Genomic DNA, 17,025 nt, shown 5'->3' on the forward strand with positions numbered 1-17,025 from the left:
ACAAGGTGGACATAGAAGGGATGTTTCCTCTTGTGAGTGAGTCCAAAGTAGGGGGTACTGTGTTTTAAAAATTAGGGGTCGCCATTTAGGACAGAGTTGACTTTGGAACTCTGCCTCAGAAGGTGATGGAAGCGAGGCCATTGAATACTTTTAAGGTAGAGATGGTGGATCCTTGTGAGGCAAGGAAATCAAAGGTTATCAGGGTAGATGGGAAAGTGGAATTCAAAACACAAACAGATCAGCCATGATTTAATTGAATGGCGGAACAGGCTCGAAGGGCCAAATTGCCCACTTCTGCTCCCATTTCTTTGTTTCTTGTGTCTAACGTGGCCTGTTCCCTGGTTGGTTCCAGAAAATATTGTTCTAAGAAACTGTGGTGAATATGTTCTTGGAACTTATGTTTAGGCTATCTTTTCCAATTTGATTTGTCCAATCTATATGAAGATTAAAATCTCCCAGGATTAATGCAGTACCATGCCTACAAGCCCCTGTAATTCCTTGATTTATATTCTGTCCTACAGTGTAGCTACTGATGAGGGGGGGTCTATAAACTACTACGAGTGACTTCTTTCCTTTGCTATTTATTATATACACTGAAACTGATTCTGTATCTTGATCCTCTGAACTAAGATCATTTCTCACTACTGTATTAATCTCATTCTTTCTTAACTGAGCTACTGCACCTCCTTTTCCTTTCTTTCTGACCTTCTGGAATGTCAAATACCTTGAATATTCAGGTCCCAGCCCTGGTCACTTTGTAATAATGTCTCTGTAATGGCTATCATATCATACCCATTTATTTCTATTTATGCCTTTAATTCCTCCATCTTGTTACAATTTTGACACCTTCAGATAAAGAGCCTTTAATTCTGTCTTTTTACCATTTTCCCTGCTCTGACCTTATTTGTACTCTTATGTTTGTGTGTTCTGTCCCTTCCTGTCACACCCTGGTGCTCATTATCCACATAATTACCCTGCACTATTGTCCTCTTTCCAAATCTCCCCTCACATGAAGCCCCCTGCCCCCACTGTTTATTTTAAAGCCCTCTCTCCTGCCTTAGTTGTAAGGTTTGCCAGGGCAATTGGTCCCAGTGTGGTTCTGGTGAAGATTATCCCAGCGGTATAGTTCCCACTTTCCTAGTACTGGTGCCTATGCCCCGTGAATCAAAATCCATTTCTCTTATACCTATCTTTGAGCCATCTATTCATCTCTCTGATCTTATTCACCCTGCCAATTTTTTCATGGCTCAGGTAGTAATCCAGAGATTACTACCTTTGTGATTCTGCTTTTTAATTTAGCCCCTGTCTGCTCATACTCCCTCAGCAGAACATCTTTCTCAGGTCTATATATCGTTGGTACCCATGTGGACCATTACAACTTGATCCTTTCCCTCCCACTCCAACATCCTCTCCACTCCTGAGAAGATGTCCTTAACCTTGGCACCAGGCAGACAGCGCAGCCTTTGGGACACTCTCTCTCAGCTGCACAGAACGGTATCCGTTTCCCTGCCTATACTGTCCCCTACTATAACTCATGCCTTTTTACTCCCTCCACTTGAATGGCCTCATGTACCATGGTACCTGTGATGAGTTTGCTTATCCACACATGTTGCCAGAACATCAAACCTGTTGGGCATTTGCAAGGGCTGAGACTCCTCCATTGCTACCTTCTGGATCCCCATACCTGCTTCACTTGCAGCCGCTCTTCTGTTCCTGACCACGGACCAATTCTGAAGAACCTAGCCCAAGGAATGTGATTGCCTCCTGGAACAAAATGTCCGATATCTTTCACCCTTGTCGATGCATTGCAGTGTCTGAAGTTTGGATTCCAGCTCATCAACTCAGAGTCGAAATCAAGCTGCAGACACACTGCAGGTGTGGTTGGTGTGGATCACACAGGTGTTCACCAGCGCCCACATGCTGAAACTGCAACACATCACCTGCCCTGCAATCTTTATATTGTTATATTCAGTGAATTAATTTTCAACTTTAGAAACGTTATTCAGTGATTATCTGTAATTTTGTTATGGAGTTTAATTAGCTTTGTTATTAATTTAATATAATACTTATGTATCCTCAGTACTAGTTTAACCTACTGTTCCAGTTTAGAGAGAGAAACAAAAACTTACTAAACACCTACCTGCTCGCCTAATTAAATGCCTCCAGGCTTCAGTTCCCCCTCTTGGATCACTCCTTGTTTGCAAAACAAAAAACCAGACAGCACCATTTCCGTCACTGCACCTCATTTACCAAATTCCTAGAGTTAAGCATTTACCCTCACTACACTTGGAAAAAGCTGCACCTTCATACTACATTCCATTGATTTTGTTTTAACCCTTGATTGTCACTTGATAACACCACTACATGTGACATGACAGTTACTAGTTTTGTTTTATAATCGGCTTCATTATTTTCAAGAGGCAGGGGAATGAAACCACTGGGCTGTGATGTGAAACGCACTCCCCATTTCTTGCTCAGTGGATTTTTGTATAGCTAGGAGAACAATGCTGTGGCAGGGAGGGACACTTCATTGGAGAAATTAAAACAAAATCTGTGGGAAAGATGGGTATGGATCTGGGAGGCGAAAACATGTACCAGGACTTGCAAGAGAAAAGGGAGGTTGTAGGGAGGCAGTAGTTTGCAGGGACAGAAGGGTCAAGAATGGATTTTCTGAGTAGGTGGCAGAAGAGCCATTTTAAAATGTTATCTAGCTCAGTGGGCCATGAAGGGAAGTTGTGAGGTCAGCTGGATAAGAATAGGGTCAAGAGATTAGGAGGTATACTTCATGGATGGAGAGGGCATGAGGGTAAATGGGAGAAAGACTTGGGTCAGGGATGTGAGTAAATCTTGGAGGTTAGCTTTGTGGGAAGGAAAGGCAGTTAAGTGAATGACCTCAATCTTATATGAGTCCTTTGCATTGGTTGGAAGGGAGAGTAGAAGTCTGAAGGGATGGTTGGTAGTATAGCAAAGAAGGTGGGTGTTAACTTTGCTTTCCAGGATGATCCTGGAATAGTGGCCAGTTTTGGCAGAGGAGAACAAGGCTCATTAGTGCTAGATGTGGTCCAGTCAGATGTGGTACTGGATAACAAAACCTGATGTGCCCTAAAAATGCTCAAGTCCACACCCTTGGAGTTGAGAAAACAAAGATCAGGGTCATCCAAGGAGTATCAACTGAAATGGAAGAAAGTAAAGGTTTTGCTGGGGCCAAGAGCCTCAAAAGTGGAGGTGAGCAAGTGGATGGGCAACATGGCAGTTGCAGAAGGAGAAGAGTCAGAAGTGGGCAGTTTGGAGTTTAAATGTGTAGTTGAAATGGCTTCGGAGAGTTTTCCCAGGGCAGGTACAGAGTTTAGTGAGTTGATGAGGGATAAATAAAGTTTTCAACGATAGCCTTGACTGCGAGTAACAGAAAATTAATGGAATTAGCAATAGATTTTTTACCTCTGCGGTTGAAGTTGGGCCGAGGTAATGTTTTTGCCCTTGTTTGTTAGTCTGTTTCTCTGTACACAATACATCTCAAAAATTAATTGACAGATTCCAACGAAACTTGGTACACAGGGTATGGGCCGAGGAAGAACTGATCAGTTTTTAGTGAAGATTCGGATCTGGATCTTGAAATTTTAGAAAGATCGGTTAACATTGGGCGATAGGGCGAATTGACTTTTTTTTTTAAGAATGTTGTGGGTTATTTTGGGATGTTTGTAGATTGTCTCTGCTGCTGTGATGGAATGTGTCAGTTGTTAAAAATGAACAGACTTTGCAGAGCAGGTTGTTGAATGTGGATTGACCTGAACGTTCCTCAATGAGATGGAAGTTCTCAATAAAAAGATCTATTTTTCAGCTTTGTACTTAGAGCATCAACCAGGCAGGGAAAGTCCTTGGGAAACAGCTGCTTAATTGTAATAATGTTGAGTTAACGCAATGTGGTGGAGGTATGCACAGTACTGAGTGCCCTTTTGTATGTGTCCACCCAACGTCAGTATAAAGCAAAACTGGTATAGTCCACATGAAGTAGCAATATATTTTCTATAAATGTTCATGTATATTCTATGACCTCATTCCATTTTTCTTCTCTTCCTATGATATTTGGATAATTGCCTGAGAATTTAAATGTTGTCTGTAATAAATTTACAATTGCTACAGGATAATACAGTTCAGCCGATGCTTTATATTTAAAGTCAGCTTTCAAGAATCAGTCGGAAAATAAATTTGAATCATGAAGGGCACAGTCCAGACATAATAGAATGTCAGAGAAGGAGAATGAATTGTGACTTTAAGATTAGTTGATAATTTGGTAAAAGAGAATTAACAATAGATTTTTAGCACAAATTAATTGGAGCCAGGGGTCCAAGATAGAGCAGGCATTCATTTAACACATTGAATGCAGGAAAATGATGCAGCAACATGGCCTCCTTTGAACAGTACTTGTCACAGTCAATGGAAACAGAAAAGTCCGAAGTTTCATTAGTTTTGTAAAGTGAATTGTAATGCTTCCAGCAAATTCCGAGTAATGGGAGGTGAAATTTGCACAAGACTCTGTGTTTAAATATTAAATTTTGGGTGGTCCTTTCAGAGAAATAAATTGTATCAGTGCCAGATAAGCTGCCATTGGCATGTGGTACAGATTTAACAGGAAACAGTTTAAATTGAAATACTTATTTGAATTTTTCTGTTTGCCAAAGTTGGCTATTTCTATTTGAGCTGAAAACTTTTTTCCTTCCAGCACTGGTCTGAAAACTGAAGGAAGCTCACCGATAGCCTCCACCTCCACTGCCTCCTCGGGGCCACCTGCCAAAGTCTGTCTGGTTTGCTCAGATGAAGCATCTGGATGCCATTACGGTGTTCTTACATGTGGCAGCTGCAAAGTTTTCTTTAAGAGAGCTGTGGAAGGTAAGCAGTGAGTCCCTTTCTAGTATGTCCATACACTTAGTAAATCGAAAATTTGCTGTCTATCATTTGTTCAAAAAAAAAGACTGAATACAAAGAAATATCTAGTTCTGAACCCATGCTGACTGGCTCTATACAGATAAAAACACTAGAGAAAAGAATCATTGAAATGAAGTACTTCGAGGCAAGATTTGTCAGTACTTTTTAAATGTCAAATGCAACATGTCAAATGCAACAGATTTTGAAAAACATGGCTACCAGTAATGATGCTGGTCTTTAATACCACAAATGTAATCTTGTCATCCAGCACTAGTTTCTGATCAAAAGGACTGTTTGTCACCAGCAACAGTCACAACTTACATTAATGACCATATATAGATGCAGTAAAAAATATCCCAAGGTGATTCACTGTTGTGTTACCAAATAAAATGTGACTTCGAGCCACATTGGGAGATAATTAGGCAAATGACCAAAAGCTTGGCCAAAGTGGTAGATTTTAGAGAGGGCAGGGAGATTTAGGGAGAACATTTCAGAGCTTAAGGCTGGAAGGCATGGCTACCAGTTTTTAAAAATATCCATTCATGGGATGTACACATTGCTTGCAAATTTAGGATTTATTGCCCATTCCTAATCATCTTGGAGTAGATGGTCGCGAGCCACTGTAGTCCATGTGGTGAAGGTACTCCCACAGTGCTGTTATAGAAGGAGTTCCAGAATTTTGATCCAACAATGATGAAGGAACGGTGACACATTTCCTGGTCAGATACTGCCTGACTTGGAGGAAAAATTGCAGTGCATGGGCCTACTGTCCTTGTCCTTCTAGCTGGCAGATGTCGCAGGTTTGGAAGGTGCTGTACAAGAAGCCTTGGTGACCTACTGCAGTGCATCTTGTAGGCAATGCACACTCCAGCCACCATGCAGTGATAATTGAGGGAATGATTGGCACCCATCCATCACCATAAACAACGAAGCAGCAGCTTGAATGCTGTTAAGAGTTTCACTCAGCCAGGTAAGTGGAGAGATTTCATCACAATCCTGATTTTTGTCTTGTACATGGTGGAAAGGCTTTGGTACTTGCTGCAGAATACACAGCCTCTGACCTGCTCTTGTAGCCACAGTATGTGTGTGTTTCTGGTCAGTGGTTAACCCCCCCCCCAGGATGTTGATGGTGGGGTATTTGATGATAGTAATGCTGTTGAATGGAAAGGGTAGGTGGTTAGACTGTCTCTTGTTGGAGATGATCATCTGCAAGCCACTTGTGTGGTGCAAAAGTTATATGCCATTAGCCCAGGCCAGAAAATTGTCAGGTTTTGTTGAGTGCTGGCACTGCTTCGTTATTTGAGGAATTGCAAATGTATAATCATCAGCAAACATTTGTACTTCTAACTTTAAGAGGGAGGAAATATCATTGATAAAGCAACTGACAAGGTTGGCCCTCGGGCCGTCACCTGAGGAATTCACAACCATCGTGCTTTGCATGGCTCCAGCCAGTGTAAAGTTTTCTCCTGGTTTCTCTTGACTTCAATTTTTCTTGGGTTTTGTGATGCCACATTCAGTCACATGCTACGTTGACGTTCAGCCATTCTCACCTTACCTTTTGGAATTTGGCTCTTTTCTACGTTTGGACTGAGACTGTAAAGAGGTGTAGAATCGGGTGGTATTGGTTGAACCCTAAGTGAGCATCAATGAGCAGGTTATTGGTGAATAAGTGCAGCTTGATAATGACCGCTTCCATCACTTCGCAGATGATTGAGAGTAGACTGATGGGACAGCAATTTGTGTTCCTCTAATGCTAACCTTGAGCACATCTGAAACTTTTCTACCTTCACTAAAGATTTGCAGTACTACCACATCTAGTTGTGAATGGCAAGGTTCCATGAACATCATCTTCAATGATGACATAGCCCTGCATGAGTGGAAAGGACAAGGTTAAACTGTTTGTAACTATCTTCAGCCAGAAATCCCAAGTGAATGATTGATCTTGATCTCCTCCTGAGGTTCCCACCATCACAATAAGCAGCCTTCAGCCAATTCAATTTGTTCCAGATAATGCAAAGAAATAGCTGACAATACTGAAGACAGCAAAGGCTATGGGCCCCAACAACATCTCTGCTGTAGTGCTGAAGATTTGTGCTCCAGCACTACCCATGTCTCTGGCCAGGGTAGTGGTGAGGTAGAGCTGTCTATTGTCAGTGTACATGTAGAATCTTTAAATTGTTTTCATGTCATGTTGCCAAGGTCAACTTCTGTCAATACCAGTGTATGGCTAACTGTTATGAGACACTGAATTTTGTTCTTTATCTGCCCATCCCAGATGTCTACTCTATTTCACATTTAACAAGTCAGTGAAGTGTGCATCTTAGCAAAGCCTGGATTCTAACTGGTGTTCAGTAGTAAGAGATGAACACACGATGGCTTCAGAACAAAATTTCATCAGCTCATTTTTTAAAATCACAAAACTGAATCGTCACTCCAAGATTTATGAATTACATCGAGTCTACAGCACAAAAACCGGCCATTTGACTTAGTCAGTCTATGCTGGCATTTCTGCTCCACACAAGCCTCATCCTACCCCTCTTCCTCTAAGCCTATCAGCACGTTGTTTTATTGCTTTCTCGTTTGTGCTTATCTAGTCTCCCTTTAAGTGCATCTATGCTACTTCTCTCAGCTTCTCGGTACGATTGTGCATTCTGCATTCTTACCACCCTTTGGGTAAATAAGTTTCTCCTGAATTTCCTGTATTAAGACAAACTCTATCATATGGCAACAAGCTTTAGCCTCCTTGAATCAGAGGAGGAAATACTCAAAAGCAGACTCTCGTATCAGTACAAAACTGAGGGAATGCTGCACCATTTTCAGAGAGGTAGCCTTTCAAATGTTCCTTTCATGTGGGTATAAAAGATCCAATGACACTTTTCGAAGAAGAGCAGTGGAGTTCTGCCCAGTATCTTGACCGATTATTTATCCCTCAACTAACATTAAAAATTTGTCATTATCTCCTTGTGTTTTTTGGGGACTTTGCAGTGTGAAAATTGACTGCCATGTTGTCCTACCTTACACCAGTGACTACACTTCAATAAAAAAACTTTGTGGGTTGGAGAATGGGATACTAGATCAAGCCAAAGCTCAGACTTGGACAAAGGCACAGAATATAACCTGGCTGGGGACTTTAAAAGTGGTTTGCTTGTACCACTGGTGACAGAGCTGGACCAGTACTGAAGATTATTGCTGTCAGACTAGGCCTGTGTCACATGGTGATTATGAAGATAGCATCTTGACCTCAAGTCATGAAGAGATTAATGTCTATAATATTATTGAAAATTATTTTTTAAAATAGAGTTTAGTGGTATCTGTCTATGTGTGTGCCTTAATTGGATTAAAGCCAGCTAGTCTGGGTGCTTTGATGTATAGAAAGAAATAGGTTTGAAATGGTAATTAATTAAACATGGGGAAGTTTAGAAACATAGGTGTTAAAGGTGTATTTGTTGAACAAAGCATTCAAGAGTGGGATAAAATCTTGCACCTAGCTGGGAGATGCCAAGCAATGTGCTTATATTACTAATAAGATTAGTGGGATGAAAATGATATTGTTAAAAGATGTGATTAGGATACAATGGAAATTTTATAATCAAAGGAAAAGCTAGGTATAAACAGAAAGTTTGTGTATAATGCAGAGGCATTTGAGATCTAACCAGCCTGTGCTCCTGTAACTGTGTCTGCAAGGAACCTCATTTTGAATTCGTAAGGTCAAATATGCTTTGCCTGGGATCTTTTTAAATCTGAGTTTTACTGTTGCCTTAAAAGGGGTGTAACTGAGAGTCAGATTAGTTAGGGGATTTTTGCAGTTATTATAGTAGTATTTTTGTAGATGGATGTATGTGCTTACAATTTTTCTTCTATTAATAAAATGTTTAATTTAGTCTTATAGAAATTCTCTTAAGCCTCAATGGTTTTAGTACTGCTGAATTCAAAACCTGCATCTCAAAACATACAAATTGCAGAAATGGACAGTTGCTTCAAGTTTCCCTCTGGATTTGAACAACTCAGCCCTCACCACTGACTGTGTCATAATACCTCATCCTCACCATCATACCTGTTGCAGACATGTCTTTACTATAACATTCATAGAAGTGTCCTTCTGAGAGTACTGGTCCTTCTGACAGTGCTCATCCTTGGTCTTGTGACTTGATATCATAGACTATATAAGCTCAGACATGAAGAAATTAGTCTGAAATCGAGCAATAAGTCAATGTTGTTGTTGGGACAGCCTACAGCTGAATTAATACCTCATGATATGGTCTGATTTTGCCTGTAACCTTCTCAGGACAAATACTGAATCAGATCTTGGAGCAGTTCACTGCCTTGATTAGAAGTTCTGCCTGTCATAAGTGAACATAAAATGGAGGAAAAAGCAACTTGAAAGTGGGCGGGGGGAAAATAAATCTCCCAAAGGCTCAGATATATCCAATGACTGAATCACAGTGAAATTATATAAATGTGAGGTTGTTATTCCCTCAATGTTCTCTGGTGGTGATCAGTATGAAAGAGCATTCATTAGTTGAGGTGATAATTAATGTTGAGCAGGCAGCTTCCTTTGCCTTTTTGACCTGAAACTATAAAAATTCATGGGGTCTGGTGGCAATATTAACCGTACCTACTCCCAAACTAAATTTGGCTATTTTCCATCATCCTGCTGATAGGAGAGAACATACCCAGGGAGAGTGACAAAGCAGTCTGAGATGCTGGCTGAAAGATATGACTGAGTGTAAGTATGTGTGACTGTTGCTTGACTAGTCTGTGGGACAACTGTTCCATCTTGGGCACCAGCCCTCAAATGTTAGTGAGAAGAATTTTAGAGCCAACTGGGCTGAGATTGCCTTCATATTATTCTTCTTCATATTTCTTTTATTTTATTATCCTTCTTGAACATTGTTGGATTGGTTTACAACTTGATGACTTGCTGAGCTACTTCAGAAGGCAATAAGAGTCAATCACATAATGCACAACTGGACTTGTGTGTAGGCCAGACTTGGAAAAAGCTGACAGGTTCCCCTTCAAGTCTGCTCCACCATTCAACATGGTCATGGCTGATCCTCTATCTCAATGCCATATGCCCACTCTCTCCCCCTACCCCTTGAAGCCTCTGGAGTTAAGAAATCTATCTATCTCCTTAAATGTATTCAGTGACTTGGCCTCCACAGCCCTCTGTAATAGAGAATTCCACAGATTTACCAACCTCTGAATGAAGAAGTTTCTCCTTATCTCAGTCCTAAATGGCCTACCCCGTATCCTGAGACTGTGACCCTTTGTTTTAGGTACCCCCAGCAAGAGGAAATATCGTCCCTGCATTGAGTCTGTCTTTCCCTGTTAGAATTTTATATGTTTCAATGAGATCCCCTCATTCTTCTAAACTCCAGTGAATGCAAGCCTAGAGTGGAGAGACATCTACAGGAAGTGTCACCAGGTGCACGAGCTTGAGCTCTGGGTTTCAGAACTTGAGCGGCGGCTGGAGTCACTGTTGTGCATCCACAAGGCAGAGGACTACGTGGATAGCACGTTTAAGGAGGTGGTCACACCACAGGTCAGAAGCGTACAGCCAGGCAGTCTAAGAGAATCAGGCAGGTAGTGCAGGAGTCCCCTGAGTATCCTGCTTGCTAATCAGTTTTCCATTTTAGATGCTGATGAGGGTGGTAGTTCCTCAGGGGAGTGCACCCAGACCAAAGACTGTGGCACCACAGGCAACTCAGCTGTACAGGGGGTGCCGGGGGGGTGGGGGGCAGGGAGAATGAAAGGGCAACAGCGATAGGGGATTTCATAGTCAGGGGATCAGTCAGGCATTTCTGTGGCAGTAAATGTGACCCTAGAATGGTGTGTTGCCTCCCTGGTGCTAGGGTCAAGGATGTCACTGAGTGGTTGCAGGACATCCTTCGGGGGGAGGGGGATCAGCCAGAAGTCGTGACCCACATTGGTACCAACAAAAGAGGTAGGAAGAGGGATGAGGTCCTGAAAGCAAATTTCAGTGAGTTAGGAAGGAAATTTAAAAGCAGGACCTCAAGAGCAGTAATCAGGATTACTCCCAGGGCTAGTGAGCATAGGAATAGGAGGATTGATTGATTAAATACATGTCTGGAGAACTGGTGTAGGAGGGAGGGCATCAGATTTTTGATGCATTGGGACTATTTCTGGGGCAGGTGGGACCTGTACAAACTGGAAGGGTTACGTCTTAACAGGACTGGGACTGATATACTTGCAGGGAGACTTGCTGGTGCGGTTGGGGTGGGTTTAAACTGGCTTGTTAAGGGGGTGGGAGCCTGTGGGGTGGCCCAAATTGGAAGAAAGCAAAGTTGGTAACAGGAAGTAGTGAGACTAGAAGGCAGGAGAATCAAAGCAGAGCATTGAGTATGCTTCGAATGTGGAATAATGTCAAAAAGACAAAGTTAGGGGCACCCCACCTGAATGCGCACAGCATTTGCAATAAGGTAGATGATCTAAAGGCACAAAGAGGTAAATGGGTATGATATAATTGCCATTATGGAAACATGGCTGCATGGTGACCAAGACAGGGAACTAAATATTCAAGAATATTTGACGTTTAGGAAGGACAGACAAGGGAAAGGAGGTGGAGTTGCACTGATAATAAGAGATGGATCTGTGCATTAGTAATGGAGGATCTCAGAAGAACAGCATGTGGAATCTGTTTGGGTGGAGCTAAGAAAAAGCAAAGGGCAGCAGACATTGGTTAGAGTTGTTTATAGGGCACCAAATAATGTGGGGCTTGGTATTCATCAGGAGATGAGAGAAGCATATACATGGGCAATACAGTAATCAGGGTAACTTCAATCTGCATATAGACTGGGTAAACCAACTGAGCACTAATGTTGTGGAAGACGAGTTTCTGCAGTGTGTTTGGGATGGATTTCTAGAGCAGTATGTTGAGCAGCCGACTGGAGGACAGACTTTTAGATCTGGTATTATGTATTGAAAAGGGGATAATTAATAATCTTGTAAAAGAACGTTTAAGGCTGAGTGACCACCATACGATATACTTTACTTTGTTTGAAAGTGAGGTAGTTTACTCTGAAGCAAGGGTGTTAAAGTTGAATAAAGGAAATTTTGAAGACATGAGGGACAAATTGGCTGAGGTGGATTGGGAAAATACATTAAAAGATATGACTATACATAGGCAATGGATAGTCCTCAAAGAACTATTACATAGCTTACAGCACCTATACATTCCTTCAAGGTGCAAAAACCCAAAAAAGGTCAGTCAACCATGGCTGACAAAGGAGATATAAGATTAAAAGAAATGGCTTTTAAAGTTGCTAGAAATAGTAGTAAACCTGAGGATTGGGAGGTTTAGAATACAGCAAAGGAAGGTCAAGAAAGTGTTAAAGAAAGGCAGAATAGAATATGAATGCAGTCTAGCAAAAAGCGAAAAACGGACTGTAAAAGCTTCTGTAGGTATGTAAAAAGGAAGCATTTGGCTAAGACAAATGCGGGTCCATTACAGGCAGAGTCAGGAGAATTCATAATGGGGAATAGAGAAATGGAGAAGAAGCTAAATGATTACTTTGTGTCTGTTTTTACTGAGGAAGATACAGGAAATCTCCCAGATTTAGAGATCCAAGGGACATGGGAGAATGAGGAGTTGAAGAAACTAGTGTATAAGTAATAAGGGTGTATTGAAGAAATTATGGGATTGAAAGTTGTTAAGTTCCTGATATCTGATATTCTGCATCCCAGAGTATTGAAAGAGGTTGCTATAGAGATGGTGGGTGCATTAGTGATCTTCTATAGATTCTGGAATGGCTCCTGAAGATTGGAAGATAGCAAACGTCACCCCACTATTTAAGGGAGGGAGGGAAGAGAGAAAACAGGAAACTAAAGACCTGTTAGCCTTACATCAGTAGCAGGGAAAATGTTAGAATCTATTATAAAAGGATGTGATAAAAATGGTTACTTGGATAATCATGATCTGGTTGGGCATAGTCAGCATGGATTTGCGAATGGGAAATCGTGTTTGACGAACTTGTTGGAACTTTGAGGCTGTTAGTAACAAAATTGATAAAGGAGAGTCGACGGGCCTAAAAACTTAGATTTTCAGAAGGCTTTTGATTAAGATCCCCATAGGAGGTTGATTAGCAAAATAAAAGCACATGGGATAGGAGGCAATATACTGGCATGGATTAAGGATTGGCAAACCGGTAGAAAACAGAGTAGGAATAAATGGGCCATTCTCGCGTTGGCAGGCTGTGGCTAGTGGGGTACTGCAAGGATCAGTACTTAGTTTTTATTGTGAACCAAGTGTTCACAATATATATCAAAGATTTGGATGTGGAGACCAAATGTAATATTTCCAAGTTCACGGTTGATACAAAGCTAGATGGCAATGTGTGTTTTGAAGATGATGTAAAGCGGCTACAGGAGGATTTGGACAGACTTAGTGAGTGGGCAAGAACATGGCAGATGGAATATAATGTGGAAAAATGTGAGGTTATCCACTTTGGTCAAAGGAACAATGTGCAGAGTGCAACGGAGGTTCACCAGACTTGTTTCGGGGATGGCGGGACAGTCTTATAAAGAGAGACTAAGCAAACTGGGCCTGGATTTTCTAGAGCTTCGAAGAATGAGAGAAGATCTCATTGAAATCTACAAATACTTAAAGGGATAGACAGGGTGGATGCAAGTAAGATGTTTCCCCTGGTTGGGAAGTCTACAACCAGGGGACACAATTTCAAAATAAGGAGGAAGCCACTTAGGACCGAGATGAGGAGAATTTTTTTTTACTCAGAGGGTTGTGAATCTTTTGAATTCTCTACCCTAGAGGGCTATGGGAGCTCAGTCATTGAGTATGTTTAAAGGTAGAGATTGATAGATTTCTGATTAACAATAACATAAAAGATAATGGGATAGTGTGGGCAAAAGGCATTGAAGTGTTGATCAACCATAATCATATTGAATGGTGGAGCAGGCTCGACGGGCTGAATGGCCTTCCCCTGTTCCTATTATCCTCGTTGGCCCAGTCTCTCCTCATATGACAATTCTGCCATCCCAGGAATCAGCCTGGTGAACCTTTGCTGCATTCACTCTATGGCAATTATATCCTTTTAGGTTAGGGCAACGAAAGCTGCATACAACACTTCAGGTATGGTCTTACCAAAGCCCTGTACAGCTGCAATAAGACATCCTTGCTCCTGTACTCAAGTCGTCTCACAATGAAGGCCAACATGCCATTTGCCTTAACTGCTTGCTGCTCCTGCATGCTTGCTTTCAGTGATTGGTGTACAAGGACACTCAGGTCTCTTTGCAGATCAACATTTCCCAATCTAATCAACATTTAAATAGTACTCTGCCATTCTGTTTTTCTGACCAAAGTGGGTAACTTTACAATTATCCACGTTATACTGCATCTGCCATGTACTTGCCCGCTCACTCAACCTGCCTAAGTCACCTTGAAGCCTCTTAACACCTTCCTTACCATTCAAGTTCCCACCAAGTTTCATGTCACCAGCATACTTGGAAATATTACACTTGATTCCCTCATCCAAATCATTGAGATATATTATGTCATGATAACGAAGGAAAAACACTGAATTGCATCTGGAAAATAAGATCTGAGTTTGTAAAAATGCACACAAGCTGCTGGCTAGAATGCTGCATGGTGACTCTAAGAGGTTTGCCAGGCAAGGTACTTCTGAAGACATCCAGAAACTAAAATTGCTCCCTCCGGTACAGGGAATGGGACATAATGGAAGATGGGTATCATCTCAACAAGAAATCCTGTGAACAATGCCCAGACAGATTTGTGAATTTGCTTTCCACCTGGAATTTACAAAGAAGGGGTTAAAAGTAAGCTGAACAGCTGCCCTGGTGTCTGTCCGTCTGGTGGGTGTTCTGAGAGAGAGCAAGTGCTGGAGGTTTGACTCAGAATTAACAGCCAGTACCCCTGCAAATCACCGCTCCCTCTCTAGTGAACTCAAAACTTCTGGAACTTCAAAACCAACTGTTCATCTACCAAAGTCAATTCTATTGGAATCTCAAATCGCAACACGCACTCACTTCAAGCTAAGTTCTCTTTTAACCTGTATGACTGTATATGCATGTGTTTTATCCTTTCTTGCCTTTAGTCATTAATAAATTTACACTTTCCTTTAATTCAAGAAAGCGTGATCAAATTGGCTCCTTCGAAACCAGAACGGTTGGGTCTGGGAAAATGGTATCCGCGAAAGGGATCCTTTTTTAGATTAAATCTTGTTGCGACCAGCAGAAGGGTTTTGGAGGGGTGGGGGGGCTGAATAAAGACAGGAAGCCAGTTCATCCCTCCTCATCTGGGACATAACAATTTGTGGGTGTCCCAGCCAAATGGTGACAAATCTCACCTAGATCAACAACTTTGGGGGAACCTCAACTGAGGGTGTGAATAACTGCGGCCCAAGCACTGATCCCTGCGGCACCCGACACTGACACTCCAGAGAAAACCCATTTATTCCTCCTCTTTTTCCTGTCTGCCAACCAATTCTCAATCCATGTCAATATATTACCCCTCCACTCCCACATGCTTTAATTTTACACACTAACTTCTTATATGAGATTTTATCAAAAGCTTTCTGAAAATCCAAATACACTGCATTCACTGGTTCTCCCTTATCTATTCTGCTAGTTACATCTTCAAAAAACTCCAGTAGATTTGTCAAACATGATTTCCCTTTCATAAATTCATGTCAACTTTATCTAATTCCATTGATATTTTCTCAGTGTCCTGTTAACACATCCTTTATAATAGACTCTAGCATTTTCCCTACTACTGATGTTCGGCTAACCAGTCTGTAATTCGCTGTTTTCTCCCTCATTCCTTTAAACAGTGGTGTTACATTTTGCACCCTCTGCCAGGACTGTTCCACAATCTACGGAATTTGGGAAGATGACAAACAATACATCCGCTATTTCCATGGCTGCTTCCTTTAGTACCCTGGGATGTAGATCATCAGGACCTGGGTATTTATCGGCTTTCAGTCCCATTAATTTCTCCAGCACTATTTTAGTAATACTAATTTCCTTTACTTCCCCCTCCTCACTAGACCCTTGGCTCCCTAGCATTTCTGGGAAGTTATTTGTGTCTTCCTCAGTGAAGACAGAACTAAAGTAGTTGTTTAATTGCTCTGCCATTTCCTTATTCTCTATATGGGGGGATGTGAGGAAAAACCTTTTTACCCAGAGGGTGGTGATGGTCTGGAATGCACAGCCTGGGAGGGTGGTGGAGGCAGGATGCCTCACATCCTTTAAAAAGTACCTGGATGAGCACTTGGCACATCATAACATTCAATAATCTTGTTGTACAGTCCTTTTGGGAACAGTGACCATAACATGATAGGATTCTTCATTAGGATGGAAAGTGAAGTAGTCAGATCTGAAACTAGGGTCAGATCTGAAACTAGGGTCCTAAATCTAAACAAAGGAAACTATTAAATCTAAACAAAGATTTAATATGGGCCAAGTGCTGGTAGGTAGGTCGGGTGTTTCTCACGTGTCGGTGCAGACTTGATGGGCCGAAGGGGCTCTTCTGCACTGTGATTCTGATTCTGTGATAAATTCTCCGGGAAAGGGACCAATATGTCTTTAATCTTTACACGCACTTATAGAAGCTTTTACAGTTTGGTTTTATGTTCCTTGCAAGTTTACTTTCATATTCTATTTTTCCCCTCTTAACTCAATCTCTTGGTCCTCCTTTGCTGAATTCTAAACTGCTCCCAATCCTCAGGCTTGCTACTTTTTCTGGCAACTTTATATAACTCCTCTTTGGGTCGAAAACTATCCTTAATTTATCCTGTTAGCCATGGTTAGGCTGCTTTTCTGGTTGTGTTTTTGCTTCAGAAAGGAATGTATAACTGTTGCAATGGATACATTTGTCCCTTAAATATTAGCCATTGCCTATCCACTGTCATGCCTTTTAATGAAGTTCTCCAATCTATCGTAGCCATCTCACCCCTCATACCTTAATAGTTTCCTTTGTTTAGATTTAATAGTTTCCTTTGTTTAGATTTAGGACCCTAGTTTCAGATCTGACTACTTCACTTTCCATCCTAATGAAGAATCCTATCATGTTATGGTCACTGTTCCCAAAAGGACTCTGTACAACAAGAT

At 41.5% G+C, this 17,025-nt stretch overlaps 1 protein-coding gene across 2 annotated transcripts in view; it reads left to right on the forward strand.

The window, feature by feature from the left end:
* The window catches only part of LOC121281349 (glucocorticoid receptor-like), a 155,324-nt gene that overhangs the window by 102,413 nt on the left and 35,886 nt on the right, over positions 1–17,025 (forward strand). For both annotated transcript variants that reach the window (XM_041194265.1, XM_041194264.1), the window contains exon 3: positions 4,721–4,887. In XM_041194265.1, the coding sequence (XP_041050199.1) occupies positions 4,721–4,887 (167 nt within the window). The remainder of the gene's footprint in view (positions 1–4,720; positions 4,888–17,025) is intronic.

This window comes from Carcharodon carcharias, chromosome 8 (genome assembly GCF_017639515.1).
Source record: "Carcharodon carcharias isolate sCarCar2 chromosome 8, sCarCar2.pri, whole genome shotgun sequence".
NCBI lineage: Eukaryota > Metazoa > Chordata > Chondrichthyes > Lamniformes > Lamnidae > Carcharodon > Carcharodon carcharias.